Here is a 17,424-nt window from a genome sequence, read left to right as displayed (position 1 = left end):
TATGAGTATGACCAGATGACCGTTGAAAAGTATGCCATCGTCTCCTAGCTACGTTTGTTTCACGCCCTTGTCATCCTCACGGGAAATTGTCATGTCGTCATCTCTTTTGTCCTTGCCGAAGTTTAGAGTTGCCATGCAAACAAAATAAGGTCCAGTCAAAATAAGGTTTCATTTTTTTTATAATTTTTTTTCATAAATATTTTTTTTAAATTTATATTTATTTTTATATTTTCATAAAATACTATTTTATACAAATATATCTAATACGACGGTTCTTCTAACTTCATTAATAAAAATTATATTTATTTTAATTAAAAATAAAATAAAATTTTAAAATTATTTTTTTTACTATCGTTTTGCAAATATTTTTTTTGCACATATATCTATTAAGAATATTTTAGTCATTTTTATTTGAAAACCGTTAATTTTTTATGACGTAGGTACATATGCAAAAATAAAAATAAAAAAAAGAATAGAGTAGCAAAACAAGTATTTTACGAAAATATATATATAAATATTAATTTAAAGAGAAGGTACATGCAAAATTTGATATTTAAAAAAATATTTATATAATTATTTTTTTTATATATCAAAGAGACGAAGAAAAATACATCCATTAGGAGTTGCGTAAAAAGAAGAAGAAGAAAAAAAAAAAAGGCAGGTGGATGGGCATATATAGAAGGCTTTCGGGACGGTGCGTGGAAGCTGCCCTAATGGTTCTCCGGCATAAATTCCCTCCAACCGGTCAAAGGTGGGAAGGTGAATGGAAAATAATGAAAGGGACGGTGAAGCCCGTATCGCTCTGCCTTTACTCATCCATAGCTTGAAACTTCGGGCAGTTGGGGTGTTGTATTTGCCCCGCCGCGGAAATCTTGGAGCCTGTGGGAAAAGGAAACGGCCTTCCTTTTGGCCCCACGCGCCAGCGAAGACGATGCACCGGAGTGGACGGCTGCGGCTCGCCTGTGCGCCTCCCGTTGCCGTCCAGATTACCGAATCTCTTGATAAAAAAAGGGAACTTTGCGCGGAAGCAAACGGTTGGATTGCGTGCGGTCGCCTTGGGTTGGATCCAGAGGCCTAGACGACTGTCGCTAGATAGGGAAAGCTGGGGCGAAGGCACGTTTTGGGAACTTCTTGACGGCATCGATTTGGTTTCCTCCGGAATTGGAAGGCTATCTGCAGCTGGAGCTGTTTCCATCGAGGAAGGGGAAGAGAACCCTCCTCCCTGATTAAGTTTAAGGAGGAATTTCTCATCTTCTCAAGGTTCTGGGGGGTGGAGCGAGATTTCTCAATCGGGCGATCTGAGGAGGACTCGTGATTCAGATAAGTTTTCTTCTCTTGGCTGTTTCGATTGATTTCTGTCCGAAATAGTGGGTTTTCGGGTGCAAGGTTTGGTTTTGATTGGTCGGGGAGGGAGATTTGGGAAAACCCCTCTCTTGATTTGGTCTATTCGTTTCTGTTGACGGATCTTTTGAATCGGTTTTGGTGGCCTAGCAAGGGAAGGAGGGATCCTTGATGCGGGATTAGGGGTTTTTCTATCTCAGTTTGGGCGATTAAGGGAAAACCCGTCATCCCCATCAGGTCCCATTTGGCTGTGTTCAGAAGATTGCTTTTTTCTTTTCGGTGGAGTCTTGGGGAAAAAGTTGTTTGGCTTGCTGATGCCGTATTATTAGGAATTATACCGCAGAACCCTCTCTTATCTTATTTTACAGAACTGTTGTATCGAAACTTTGTGTGGTCGATCAATCGATAGTGGTGGAAACATACAAAAAAGAAAAAGGAAAAAAAAGAAGGTTTTTCGTTTGAGCTTAAGCTAGGGTTTTGATTTTACTTGTGAATTAGAAATGGGTAAGCCTGCAGGAAAGAAGAAGAAGCAATCAGGAAGCAAAGCTAGTGACACAAACTCAAAACACAGCCGGTCTTCTGAGCACAGCCCAAAGGTTTTTGATGAGGACACGACCGTGTTCATCGACATGGCTCAGGATATGAAAGAGGAGGGCAACAAACTATTCCAAAGGAGGGACTATGAGGGGGCCATACTTAAGTATGAAAAAGCCATTAAGCTGCTTCCCAAGAGCCACGTAGATGTTGCATACCTCCGTAGCAATATAGCTGCTTGTTACATGCAGATAAGCCCTGCGGAGTACCACCGAGCTATCAATGAATGTAATCTGGCCCTTGAGGTCTCACCCAAGTATACCAAAGCACTTTTGAAGAGGGCGAGATGTTTTGAAGCGTTGAACAGATTGGAGTGGGCCTGTAGAGATGTTGATGTGGTTTTGAGTCTGGAGCCGAACAACCTCACAGCATTGGAAATTTCTGAACGGGTTAAAAAGACAATGGAGAAAAAAGGCATCAAGTTGGATGATAAGACAATTATATTACCTCCAGAAGTTGTACCATTGAAAGAGAAGTCGAAGAAGAAGAAGAGCCACAAAGCTGCGGACAAGGTGGTGATGAAGGAGAAGCATAGTGATGTGAAGGAAGAACCAATGAAGGTTGTGAAGTTAGTGCTTGGGGAGGACATAAGAATGGCTAAGATACCAGCAAATTGTAGCATGTTGCAGTTGAGGGAGATTGTTCGAAACAAGTTTCCAGGACCAAAGGCAGTTTTAGTTAAATACAAGGACAAAGAAGGTGACTTGGTGACTATTACTGCATCAGAAGAGCTAAAGTGGGCTGAAGAATCTGCAGACCCACAGGGATCAATCAGGCTGTACATCACTGAAGTTAATCCTGAACAAGAGCCATTGCTTGAGGAGGCCAAAAATGGTTCTGTGTTGCAAAAGCTAGATAGAAATAATAACAGCATTTCTGAAAATGGAAGCACCAGGTATGACGAGGACAAGAGCTCTTCAACTTGTATTGATGACTGGATTGTGCAATTTGCTCGGCTATTCAGGAACCATGTGGGTTTTGACTCTGATTCATATCTGGATCTTCATGAGCTTGGGATGAAGTTGTATTCCGAGGCAATGGAAGATACTGTCACAAGTGAAGAAGCTCAAGAAATCTTCGAACTTGCTGAGGAAAAGTTTCAGGAGATGGCAGCCCTGGCCTTGTTTAATTGGGGCAATGTTCACATGTCACGTGCAAGGAAGAGGTTGTTCCTGTCAGAAAATGCTTCCAAGGAATCAATACTTGCACAAGCCAAAGCTGCATATGAATGGGCTCAGGCAGAATATGTTAAAGCAGGAAAGCGGTATGAAGAAGCTTTGAAAATCAAACCAGACTTCTATGAAGCCCTTCTTGCACTTGGGCAGCAACAATTTGAGCAAGCAAAGCTTTCTTGGTACCATGCAATTGGAAGCAAGGTAGATTTAGAGACCTGGCCTTCAGCAGATGTTTTAGAGCTCTTCAACAATGCTGAGGATAATATGGAAAGGGGCACAGAGATGTGGGAGGAGATGGAAGAGCAGCGTTTAAAAGAACTATCTATGCCTAGCAAGGAAAAAACTCTGTTGCAAAAGATGGGCTTGGATGGATATTTCAAGGATGTCTCCAATGATGAAGCTGCGGAGCAGGCTTCTAACATGAGGTCCCAGATAAACATTTTGTGGGGTACTTTGCTTTATGAGCGCTCTATTGTGGAATTCAAATTAGGTTTTCCAATTTGGGAAGAGTGTCTGATGGCGGCTGTAGAAAAATTCAAACTTGCAGGAGCTTCTCCAACAGACATTGCAGTTATGATTAAAAACCATTGTGCCAACAAAACTACCCAAGAAGGTAAATGATTTCTTTGTCAAATGATTTTCAATCTTTTTTTTTTTTTTGATGTAGGAAGAAAAGGAAGCATTAACTAGTGGTATGACTATGAAAGGCCATGTTGTCTTTTCATAGTACTTGGTAGTCATTAGTCAAAAGTGGTGAACCCCTTGTGTGTTCTAGGCTTCCACTTTGTAAACTATTGGTGCCTTAAAAGTCTGAGGGCAGGATGAATTTTAAAAAACAATTCTCATGTTTCAGTATGCATGCATATACTCATAGGTATGTATGCATAATTACATATACCATGCTGCCACTAATACAGTGCATATTTTTGATGATAGCAGCCATATTTTGTTTAGTATTGGTATAAACACTGTAGCAATAGGACAAATTAGTTTTTGTATAATTGTCCTAGTACTAATGGCAAACACTAGATAGTGCTTGGTGCTAACAAGATTGTTGATTTTTTTTAAGTTATAGAGGTACCATGTCATTCCTGTACTAATACAAGTATGTGCCATTGTTGATGCTGATGTTCTGCAACTAATGATAATGCAAAGACTGATAGTAATACCATTATTTATGCATAAGGCCACATATGCAGCTGTGTGTGCATATGCAGTCCCCTAACTTCACTGCATACCCTATATGTGGCTACTATATGCAGTTGGGCCACATATGGGCCAAAAAGGCTGTATGTAAGTATGTTTTATGAATGGACTTGCTGCATATGCAGCATACTTATCATTGTGTTACCTCAAATGTGACCCTTCTAGTATTGTGTGGTCATATATGTGGCCACTTTTATGCAAGCCCATGAGAATTAGGCAAGTTCAATCAGATTATTCGGCTAGATGTGTTTCAAGCAGGCCAGATGCTTGTATGTTTAACAATGTACTTATGTTAATTATGCTATAACTATTGCTGATAAGGATCAGCTACTAAGGCCATGTTTGGGGGAGCTGTTAGTAGTAGAGCTGTTGGAAGTAAAGCTATCTGAAACAGAGTGTTTATAAAAAGCTGTTTGCTGTTTGGTAATTATATTTCTAAAGTGCTCTGGCACTTTAACATGTATTTGGTAAACAAACTGAGAAAGTACTTTTGTGTGACAAAATGAGCATAAAGAACATTACCAGTACTATACAACAGAACATAATAAAATATAATACGTATTAATACATAAATATATGATATAATATAATATTAATGTAATGTAATATAATATTATTATAATATAGTACTATAACATTATGTATTATAGAATAATAATTTAATATAATATTAAATTATTTAACATAACATATCAATGTATTATGATATAATGTAATATAATATTATATTTATAATATAATACAATAATAAATATATAAAATATTATAATTATTAGTGTAAATTAATTTTTCATCCTTCTAATGACCATTTATCTCTCTAACAAATTTTCTAGCTAGGTGATAAAATTGGTTAAATAATTACTTATTTATTTATTTATTTATTTATTTAGATCAGATTATTTACTACTCACTCATTATTTTTTTTATTATTTTATTTAGTTATTTATTTATTTATTCATTATTTTATTTCATTGAAATATAAAAGGGTCGCCGGCCATGGGTGGTGGCCGGCATGGTGGCTGCCACCGTGGGCAACCACGAGCTCCCAAAACAAAAAAAAAGAAAAAAAAAAGAAGAGGAAGAAGGAATAGAGGCGGCGGCGTTGAGAGGAAGAAAAAGATAGAGAGGGAGAGGGAGAGGAAGAGGTGGGATGAGGGTTTTAGGGAAAAAAGTGAGATTTAAATGGGGGTATTTTGGTCCAAAAAACAGCTTCCCGACAAAGCTGAAAACAGCATTTTCGGAAAGCTCCAAATTAGAACTTCTCCCCAAAAGCTGTTTTCAGCTTCCCGCAAAAGCTGAAACAGCTTTCCGAAAATTTTACCAAATACTATTTGTTTATCTAAAAGTACTTTTGAAGGGCCAGAAAGTGCTTTTTGGCCCTCCAAAAGCTCCCCCAAACAGGGCCTAAGTAGTAAGCACTAATTGCTAGTGCTGGAAGTGGGCTGAGCTGGGCCGGGCTGGGCCCCTACCCGAACTCGGCCCAAATTTATTTCGGGCTTCGCCCCGAAAATTTTTGGATGATCTAGGCCCGAGTCTAGGATCAAGCCCGGCCTAAATTACCTATTTGGGCCTGCCCGAATTACTTGTCTAGGCCAAAAATAGGTTGGCCCGAACTCGATTAAAGTTTAATATTTCATAATATTGCTTCATAAGTAAATGAGCTAGTTAAAAAATAGACTCTCTTCTATAACACAAGTAAATGATACATGATACATTATTCTCAGCTAAACCTGTTTTAATGTATCATTTACTTCCTCATTATTCTCTCTAAATAACAACATACAAAAACAAATTGATTCGGGCCTGAATTTGGGCTATTTCGGGCCTTGTTCGGGCTCGGGCCAGGCCAATAACATACCTGAGCCCGGCCCAAAAAACAAATGGGCTCTACATTTAAGTCCAAACCCGATATGGACTCTTTCGGACCTTGCCTGAAGCCCGGCCCGAAGCCAGCCCAGCCTGATGGATTTCAGGCTGGCCCGAGCCCATTTCTAGCCTTACTAATTGCTAGAAATTATTATTAATATTGCTATGATTTGTAAAAAAAATTGCTGTCATCATTATATATAATGCATTTTTTATTTTTAAATATTTATAGTATTAACTATATATGCATCCACATATGCATTCTGCATAGTGCATATGCACTATGTGGTCCCTTGACTGCCCACATACCACACTGCCTTTTAAAAGATCAAGTAACACTAGATTAAATAGTAATTGAAACCTGGAGACGATCCTCAGTTTTTCAGATACCAATTAGGTTTCTAGGTGGCTGCCGATGGCATTGCTTTCCAGATTTCTAATAGATATTCTTTAATTGCAGGGTTGGGCTTTAAGATTGATGAGATAGTTCAGGCATGGAATGAAATGTATGATGCTAAAAGGTGGATGACGGGTGTTTCATCTTTTCGGCTTGAGCCATTATTTCGGCGGAGAGTCCCCAAACTGCATCATGCACTGGAGCATGTATGATTTATTTAAAGTCTCTAGAGGCAGCAGGGAATCATAATCAGTGAGCACTGAGGAGACCAGCTACTCTGGTTTTGCTATTCTGTTATCTGAGGTCCGTTTTTTTTTTCACTAAGCTAATTGTGTTACTTTGCTCTAATTGCTGAAATGTTATGCTGATTGCTTATGTTCCTTCTTTTGCTATACCCCTAAGATTAAAAACTCTTTATTTATTATGAGTTAATGCTGTCAGCCTTATCATTGTAGATATGATTTACCGCTGAAGTAATATTCCAATTGAGGGACTTAACTACTAGTAATTTGTGCACAGATAATCATTATCTGGAAAATTTTACTTGCAAATCTGCATCAGTTTTGCATTTCACACTGTTTTCTGGACTCTTGATGCCCGACCTTGTGTTATTGTCCATATGTCATGTGTCTGGTGCAGATGTTTCAAGCATATGATAGCTGGCGTAACTGCCTTACTTACCTGAAAAATTGTAATATTGCATAGCTGTTGCCTATAGAGGAAACTTGTGCCTTATACTAAGTAAAAACATAACCATAAATATCATAAAATTACAATCAAGCCTTATCCCATGGATTCGGTCTCAGGTACTAATGGTTTATGTATTCCTTGGTCTATAGGCATTCTTATCGAGGCCATACTTGCTGTCACTGTGTGCGGCCCCTTGTCCTTTCTTACTAAATCTTATCCATGGCTACAACTTGTAGCAAATTAAAAATATGGTTGGAAAAGGTTGAAGGTTGATGGCCACTTCCAAGAAAGAAAGCTCAGCCCATGAAAATTCCTTTGCGAAAACCACATATTGATACCCTTAAAGAAATAACTTTGTTAACTTTTAGGAGCTTTTCTATATCAATATGCATTAGCTTCTTAATAAGAACTTAAGTTTGTGAAGCTATGAGGTCATAGGTTTAAACCCCAAATAGAGAGGTTTGCTGGTTAGTCATTCTGGTTTTGGCACAACATGTACACCGCCTGTGCATGCATGCACATGTCGTACCAAGAGTGTTTTGTGACACTTCATACATCACAGCATCACCAACTGGCCTTCATTTAAAAGAGAAATTATGTGAACTAACAATTCATGTTCCTTATTCTGGTCAAGTGGCTTGTTCCTACTACTTGTTTTAATGATTCCAAACTAAAACAAAACATGATAATAACTTCTTTTGTTCAAATAATTTGTTATTAGAAAGTTAAGAATATAAAATTGTTTCTGTCGAGTGACATGAATCAATTAAGATATTGGACGTGCGATATTGTTTGAAAAATTTAATATGAATTCTTTCAAGTTGTTAAAATAGGAAATAGTAGCTTAACTTTCAGTACATCGGATTTTGTGACCTGGAGACGGGGGAGGAGATGCACAGGTCGAGATTTTTAGGGTATGAGATTTAGTCTATTTATCTGGCCGAGACAGGTGGTGGGAAAAAATTTGGAAGATCTGAATTTTGCTGAGATCTTGGTCGATATTTTAGAACCTATATATTGAAATCTTGGCTGTTATGGTAAATCTGAGATTAGAACTAATTTTTGGGCATTGATTTTGACAATTTATTAATATTAAAAAATTGTTTCAGTAAGTAAAGAAATATGATTGGAAAAATATTGCCTGATATCTCGAATACAATGGCGGTTGATATCTTGGAATGTTCCTGTTTATATTGGCTGTGATGATAAGGGCCAAGATTTTCTATATCACACTTTGGGTAAGTGCTGATAAGCTACAAATCAGCCAAGAGCTTGACTGGGGTGAGAACCTTGGCGCAGATGTGTGTGCACGTGTGCATGTACAGGCATGGTACACATGCACAATGAGTCTTGTGCCCTCCCTCTATCTGCATTAGTCAAGACTGAAAGGTGGACTTCACTATTTATAAATTCAACGAGTAAAAAATGCCTACACTGTGTAGCTTATCTTGATGTAGCCTGTAAACATAGCATTCTTGGCATGTTTTTTCAATATAAAAATGTGGCACTAACATGAAGTTGATAGCATTGGCCGGCAGGGCCTGGGTAATCTTCGGGAGAAAAAAAAGACATGGACGAAGTTAGCTTCACTATACTCCATGCTTGCGCAAGTGAAGATCTAAATAATCTTAACTGGCATTGTCTGTGTAACTAGTTGTGTAGTAGACCTAATCTTCAATTAATTCTTCTGTAACTAGTTGTGATTTCTGTCTTTGATATCATGCATGCTTTTGACTCTGTCAATATATTTCTTTGGGAAGCCCTTTTAATTCCAATGCCTGACAAATTACCTTTCTTAGTACTCTCATGTGCTTTCTTATAGTTGGGAGAAACAAGTTTGTACTGTTAAAATTTGTTGATCTTTTGGTGATTGTCTCATTAAACTTTGATGATTAACCTTCCTGGGCCAAACTGCTCAATAATTTGTTGTTCTGAACTTTTTTCCACCATCATCCTTAAGTTCATTGTATGAGTCAGAAGGCCTTAACATCAATGTGTTCGCAGTCTTGCAATGCTGCCTGGTTTCTCTCAATGGTATTGCAAATGCCTATCCTCTGCTTAAAGGATATTTTTGTTTTCATAATTTTATTTAGAACATCAGACAACTTAATCAACCTTGTTTTAAAAGCTCTGTGATTTATAATCCTAAAGATCTTACCTTCTCTGTCCATATTTAACACAGCATAGAGGTCCACACATGCTTTGATTTACATGATGCGGTAGTGTTGGGGCATTCATTGGTCCAATTTATGTCTCTTGCATGGGATCTTGGCTCTTGGCAGGATATTACATGCACAACAGTTTAAGGTTCTTGACTCGGGGTGGGTATATATCTCCATTGACAGCTTTGAATTGCTTCAAGAGTGCTGTTTAAGACAGAGCCACTGTTCCATCTGGAATTGAAGCTTTAGGTTATAAGAACAGCACAGAACAATGTATAGGAGTGATGTTAATCCTCTTCAGAATTTACCTCTGATACCAAATCAAGCATGCATTCTGCTTCAATTGTGCTGTTGAACATGTATGGCGTCATCATAGACCAGTTCAACATAGATCCATCATAGGAACTTCTGGTTAAAAACCTTCTGTGTATTACTAGATGCAAAATCTAGAAAATCAGATGAACTAACCGACCAAACTAGACGGAACAAATAGATAGTGAAACCTGAAGCCACGATATGCATACTTTGCAGATACCCAAACTTCATTTATTGATCTAATAAATTCCAAGCAAAAACTCACTAGGATGACCTTGTCTTAGGCACTGTAACACAAACCATGTTCTCTGAACAACTCCATCTTGCCTGACAACTGAATCCATGAAATGGCATGCCAAGAATCTTAGTTGGAGTCTGCATCTGCACTCAGTTATTTGCTATGAACATGAAGACGTTGGTCATGAGTTGGCTTGGATGGTGGTAGCCTTTTAGCTTTTCTTCTCATTATTTTTATTATATTTTTCTATATGAAAGTATTAATAACTTCTGTATATTAAACAGATAATTGGATGTTGTTTCATTCGGAATATTATAGTCATTCTTAGTAAATTCTCTAACAAGAGATGGCTGATTTCTATCTACAGATTCTTTTGCTGCCTGGGTTGGTATGTTGGATTTATACGTGCTGATAGAAAAGAGAGTGTTGGATTTTATAGCTATAGAACTGTTTGTAGAAGCCATTCTTTGCATTGGGCTCAGTTTGAGAATCCCTCTGCAACATATGATTATTTTCCTATATGCTGGTGATACAGAGAAGCATAAGTTTCTTCCTTTTGGATTCGGACTGCAGCTTATCAGTTCCTATTTTTCAGTTTCAGATGGTTTGCACAAGATTTGAGGATTTTTCTTTACCCCTTCATTACTATGATGCATGGTGGTGGTGTTTGAGTTCTGTACTTTATATTTATTAGCAAGGTGTCGTGATTATTTGTAACTATCTTTTACATAAAGTAGGAGTATACGAACAGAGTGAATTGGTGCTTAAGAAATTTATAGTTTGATTATATTTGAAATATCTGATATGTAGATCGCAAGTATTTATCATGCGCCTGAAGTTCAAAGATTTTAAGTGACTAATTGCTGGTACTGATAATTTGTGCTATGACGGTCATTACATTTTGGGTCGTAGTAGGTACTACTTCCTGTTTTGCTGCTGGTGACATGTTTTGTGGTCCTTGTCTAAAATAACTTGGTGTGGTTTTGACTTGGCAAATTGATCTAAAAGATTTTTGCTTTGCTTTTAGACATCCCAGAAATGTGGACCATAATAATGTTCAAATATGGTCCAAATGACTTGAATAAAATGCTTCTATACCTTGTGATTGCCCATTGCCAAACATTTTAAGAATTGCTTATCTAGGAAGTGTGAAGACTTCTGGAAAAGGTGAAGGAATGCCACATGCTTTTGCAGTTGAGCATGGGCTAATCAGATCATGATGGAAGGTCTATCATAATCGTTACTCGCCACTGGAAAATGAAAAATTTGAAGAAAAAAAGAGGAAGGAATTTTTTTTTTTTTTTACTGCATTACTTAAGATCTTTAGAGAGTCCTGGCAGAATTGGGATAAGGTGTGTCAACCATGCTTGGCTATAATGTTGATGCATTTTTGTTTTTCGTTGTAAAAGAGGAACCTTACGATCTTTATGCATACGATGGTCTTGACGAGGACCGACTCCATTGGTCCCACATGAATATCGATTTATGTATGTGATGGGGGGCAAAATGGATCGTCTTGCTCAGGACAAGGGATCATCCCACTCCAGTCGGGCAGACTTCAATACCGACCAGACCAGACCTCGGCCTTGCTAAGAGCCAGTCCGATCTCGGAGTTCGCCGAAGGCTCAGCCGACCTTGGCCGGATCTCTCTGCTGCTACGACCTGCAGCAACCCCTTCTTATGCTAATAATGACGTTCCAAGCCCGAGTTTGGGGCGTCCTGCTGCATCGGCTACGAGCCAAAAAGCTCTTTCGACCGTAGGATTATACGACGACACACCCCGACCAAGCTCGGGCTGCCCTTATATTCGCCGATGCACCCCGGCAGAGCTCGAAGCGTCTTTATATTCGCTGACACGCCCTAACCCGAGTTTGGGGCGCCTTTATACTCACTAACGCGCCCTGGCCGAGCTCAGGGCGCCCTTGATATTCGACAACGCGCTCCGGCCAAGTTCGAGGCACCCTATTCAACAATGTACCCCGACTCTCGAGCTCGGGGCACCCCGCCAAGCAAACGTCAGAATCGAGGAGGCTAGGCCGACCTCAGCACCCGCCAAGCCGACCTCACTAAACATATGTCGCGGCCTCCGAGCGAGCCCAACCTAAACGCCCACTAGGCCGACCTCGCTGAGTATATGATGCGACCTCTCATCGAGCTCGACCTCGCCCATGACCACTTCCACGTACGCACCCATACCTACGTGTGTGGCCGTATATTACAACTTCACCGTGCCATGATTTGCTTTGCTTGTTGGCCAACGACAACCAAGGACGACGCCATGCTGCTCTAGCTATACCCTACCACGTCTATCAACGCCTTACTGTTCACAAGAATGGTCTACACCGTGCGCCTCAAGCAAGCTCTAGCTATGCGCCATCTGGCTAAAAGCCATTTCCTCCCATGATACGGACGGGCCATGCCTCCACCACCTGGGCACCTCTACGGGGACTATAAATAGCTCCATCAGGTAACGCCTAAAGAAATTTTGGACTAACTAAGATCCACTCTAACTTGAGCATTGGAGGGCCCTCACCGAAACTACCGGTGAGGCTTTGTGCAGGTACGCCGGCGCACGGAAGATGGCCTCCCTTTATCCGCTCTGGCCGGCAGCTCCCTCGACTGCCTCGGCATGGTCACCCTCGGGCCAAATTTGAACCACAACATTATGTCTGAAGTTTGAACTGAAGGCTGAATATAATTAAGCTTTCAAGCTTGTTGAATGTCGATTTGACGCGACTCCTAAGGTTGGGTCGGTTTTACGTTGGCGCGTCTCTACTTAGCTCCGTTCATGGCGTTAATGGTATCAATGCCTAGTGACTATAAGCTAGGCTTACAATCGGGTTGATTCGTGCTCTCTAATGTGGATTGTGGTTAATCTCTGCTATGGTCAAAGCATACTTCCCAAAATAATTTGGGTGGATGCAAGCTTGATATAATCAATCAAATTTACCATCTTGAGCTTACTCTAGTAGTTGGACCTGAAATTTCTTTTTTTTTTTCCTTTTTGAAGCTGCTTTCAAATGCTTAGGCCCCGTTTGGGAGAGCCTTTGGAGGGCCAAAAAGCACTTTCTAACCCTCCCAAAGCACTTATAGATGAAAAAGAATATTTGGTAAAAATTTCGGAAAGCTGTTTTAGTTTTTTCAGAAAGCTAAAATAGCTTTTTGGAAGAAGCCCTATTTTGAAGCGTTCCAAAAAAACTGTTTTGAGCTTTATCGGAAAGCAATTTTTTTAACTAAAATATCTATAATAAAATATAATAATTACATACTTTGTTCCTTTATATACTTAAAAATCTACTAGAGCCCTAACAAAGAACCCTAGCTGTAAATCATACTCCTTTCCATGCAAGAAAAGATATTCTTATTTCCTATTATTGTATTATACTATAAATATAATATTATATTACATTATATCATAATACATTAATATGCTATGTTAAATAATTTAATATTATGTTATATTATGAGAAATTAATGTATGCTAATAATTATAATATTTTGTACCTTTATTATTGTATTATATTATAAATATAATATTATATTACATTATATATATCATAATACATTGATATATTATGTTAAATAATTTAATATTATATTAAATTATTATGCTATAGTTACAATGTTATATTACTATATTGTAATAATATTATATTACATTATAATAATATTATACTATATCATATATTTATATATTAATATATATTATATTTTATTATGCTCTATTGTATAATACTATGCAATGTCCTTTATGGTTATTTTGTCATACAAAAGTACTTTCTCAGTTTGTTTACCAAATACATGTTAAAATACCACAACACTTTAGAAATATAGTTACCAAACAGTAAACAACTTTTTATAAAAGCTCTACTTTAGAAAGCTCTACTTTCAAAAGCTCTACTGTTAACAGCTCCCTCTATTTGGAAGAGCTTTTGGAGGGCCGAAAAGCACTTTTGAGCCCTCTAAAAGTATTTTTGGATGAAAAAAATATTTGGTAAAAATTTCGGAAAGCTATTTTAGCTTTTCTAGAAAGCTCAAAACAACTTTTTAGGAGAAGCTCCAAAATAGAGCTTCCGAAAAAGCTGTTTTGAGCTTTGTCGGAAAGCTTGTTTTTGACCAAAATACCCATAATAAAATATAACAATTACATACTTTGTCGTTTTATAAACTTAAAAATCTGTTGCCCTAACAAAGAACCTTAGATGTGGATCAGGCTCCCTTCTGTGCAAGAAAAGGCATTCTTGTTTTCTATTATTATATTATACTATAAATATAATATTATATTACATTATATCATAATACATTAATATGTTGTGTTAAATAATTTAATATTATGTTATATTATGAAAAATTAATGTACGCTAATAATTATAATATTTTTATAAATTTATTATTGTATTATACTATAAATATAATATTATATTACATTATATCATAATAAATTGATATGTTATGTTAAATAATTTAATATTATATTAAATTATTATGTTATAGTATACAATGTTATATTACTATATTATAATAATATTATATTATATTAAAGTAATATTATACTATATCATATATTTATATATTAATATATGTTATATTTTATTATGCTCTGTTGTATAATACTATGCAATATTTTTTATAGTAATTTTGTCATATAAAAGTACTTTCTCAGTTTGTTTACCAAATACATGTTAAAGTGTCACGGCACTTTAGAAATATAGTTACCAAACAGCAGACAGCTTTTTATAAAAGCTCTACTTCAGAATACTCTACTTCTAATAGCTCTACTTACAAAAGCTCCCCCAAACAAGGCCTTAGTTTTCTCGAGGAAGAAGCTCAAGACATCAACTGATCCGATCTAGAAGAAGGAAGAACTCTTTCGACCCACTCAACTCGAATCTCTTAAAAGAAATTTGGATGAAGATAAAAGAATTGCGGAAGTACGGCTTAAGTCATGTTTTCTTTTATTGATGATCTAAAATCGAAGTACACGGCCTTTATTTATAATAGTGAGGTCCATCTTTGCAGAATTTGAGTTGAATTTTTTTTCTAGTTCTAATAAGACTCTTTCCTAAAATAGACTAGTAGAAATAAATTTGAAAAAGCTAAAATTCTTCAGAAGGTAAATCTCGATTTCTATATTAGCTCTGCCTTCTGTCGCTCTATTTGATTCTTCTAAGATTGGAAGATACATTCAATCAAAATCTTATCCAAAAGAAAACTTTCAGTTTGACAATTCCATTTTAGACTCAAAATAATGGAATTTGAGCCTAATCGCTAAAGGTGCCACCCCTTAAAAACGAGACATTGTATAGTAGATCTTGAAAAATTGATTGATTCAAAAAGAAAAAAGGATCATCTCAATCGGATATTGTATAACTAAGTTATGGTATCCAGAAGTTTGTCTTACAACTCGGCTGCCCGATATGGCGGATCTCGCTCCTGACCCTGTCCAATCCTATCCAGAGTGGCCAAAATGGTTCACATCAAATCAGAGATCCTCTCGAATCATCAATTATCTTCCCAATAAATATGGGAGACATCAATAAAACATACTCCTCAATAAATCATACTCACGCATAGGTTTCCTAATTCATTGAATAAAGAGTGAGGTGATGCATAGGGTTTCATGTGATCTATAAAAGCTTGGGAAAGTTAGGAAGCCTAAATTCAAATTAACTATATAGTGATATTTATATGGCATCATTTCATTGTGTCTAATTGTGTTATAAGAACACTATTTTACAAAATTATATCATGCTTATATAATTAATTAAAAATAGAGATTTTGCAAGAAAAATAATTATAATATATAAAATTTCAATATAGTTCTTTTTTTCCTTTTCTACAAGAATTAGATAATTTTTTACCACTAAATATAAATAGACTTAACCCAAACAGCACTGTTATACTCACCAATGTTCTTATTTCAGTAGCCTATGTAAGTAATATTTAAAACATAAGAAGCAAAATTTAGAACATGTATAAACAATATCGAGAGTTTTCTAATAAAACAATATATGCAACTAAGCCTCCCTCTCTCTCTCTCTCTCTCTCTCTCTCTCTCTCTCTCTCACCCCTCCTCTCCTCTCCCTGCCTCCCTTCCTCCTCCTTTCCTCTCCCTCCCTTCCTCTTCCTCTTCCTCCTCCTTTCCTCTCCCTGCCTCCCTTCCTCCTCCTTTCCTCTCCCTCCCTTCCTCTTCCTCTTCCTCACTGGTTTCTCAACCTAAGGGGCAGAATCATGCTAATCACTCTGGTACAGTTTGGTATACCCCAAATCAAACGGTTTGGCATGGTACGGTATTTCTTGCATGCATGTATAAGCAAAATGGTAGAGCAAAGAGGCTTAGCCAAAGTGTTTGAAATTAAGATAAGCAATTTGCAATTAGGAAATTAAAAGAGTTGCTGCTTCCTCCATCTATGGGTAGCAAAGCTACAAACCATTAATCACATGCTTATTTGTACCAAAAAAAAAAAAAAAATGCTTATGGATGTCACCAAACAAAAAGCATATAGTGAAATAGACCCAAAAAAAGAAAAGAAAAATGGCCATAGATTAATGCAGAAGCCAACTGAATCTTGCATTTAAGCAACAAAATCTTGTGTGTCCTGTACAGGAAGCTATTGCCTATTTTATATCAAGCTCAATCAAGAGCTTAAATATTGCTACCAACCATAACAGTTTCATCCCGGAATGGTATGAGATCTAGATGCCCCTCAGTCTCAGATGCTTTTTTTTCAATATATTTTTGTATTTTTGTCTTAAAACTTTGCTAAATAATTTATTTTAATCAAATATTCATATCTTGCTAGGCAGAACTGCCTTTAGATTTTTCATGGAACAAAATGCACTGCATCTTGTCTTATCCTGGCACTCGACATGGTGAGACATTCCATACTTTCTGGAGATGCCCCTTTTTTTATATTATTATATTTTTATTTTTCTTAGAAATTTATTAACATATTTTAGTTTTAAGTGTATTTGGACTTTGAAATCGTATCTTATAAATTAGCCTTGTACGGTATACTTTAAGGTTAGAAGAATGGAGAATCTACCTGTATCTATTTTCTTTTTGCCTTCATTGATTTTTATTGTTAAAATTTTAAAATTTTAGTAGTAATCCTCAATATACTAACTATGAGAGATGCTAAACTACTGGTGGCTACATGATCATTAGGCCTGATTATCAAAACAATCAAAAATATTAAATTAACTAAATGTTGCTTAGTTAATCATATTCAATGTTTTACAAAATAAATTCATGAGTTTAAGTCAAACACTCGATTTCACTGCTTCCAAAAGCACCAATGCCCATCCAGAATATGCAAAAACTAAATAGTATGTGCGTCATGATACATGCTATATTTTTTTTCCAAAATTATTTATTTATTATTTTTAATACTTAATGTATCCTATATATTATATTTTAATAAAATACAACTTTTTCGC

General features: G+C 36.8%; 1 protein-coding gene across 1 annotated transcript; it reads left to right on the top strand.

Annotated features, from left to right (window-relative positions):
- Window positions 1–728: 728 nt before the first annotated feature.
- On the top strand, window positions 729–10,840 carry LOC103711466 (protein PHOX1). Its single transcript, XM_008797603.4, has 3 exons — window positions 729–3,723; window positions 6,643–6,882; window positions 10,352–10,840. Exons 1-2 carry the CDS (start codon window positions 1,842–1,844, stop codon window positions 6,789–6,791), a joined length of 2,031 nt encoding a protein of 676 aa, XP_008795825.1. The 5' UTR covers window positions 729–1,841; the 3' UTR covers window positions 6,792–6,882; window positions 10,352–10,840.
- Window positions 10,841–17,424: the final 6,584 nt, after the last annotated feature.

The sequence above is a fragment of the Phoenix dactylifera genome, chromosome 1, assembly GCF_009389715.1.
Source record: "Phoenix dactylifera cultivar Barhee BC4 chromosome 1, palm_55x_up_171113_PBpolish2nd_filt_p, whole genome shotgun sequence".
NCBI lineage: Eukaryota > Viridiplantae > Streptophyta > Magnoliopsida > Arecales > Arecaceae > Phoenix > Phoenix dactylifera.
This window is presented reverse-complemented; position numbering and strand designations above follow the sequence as displayed.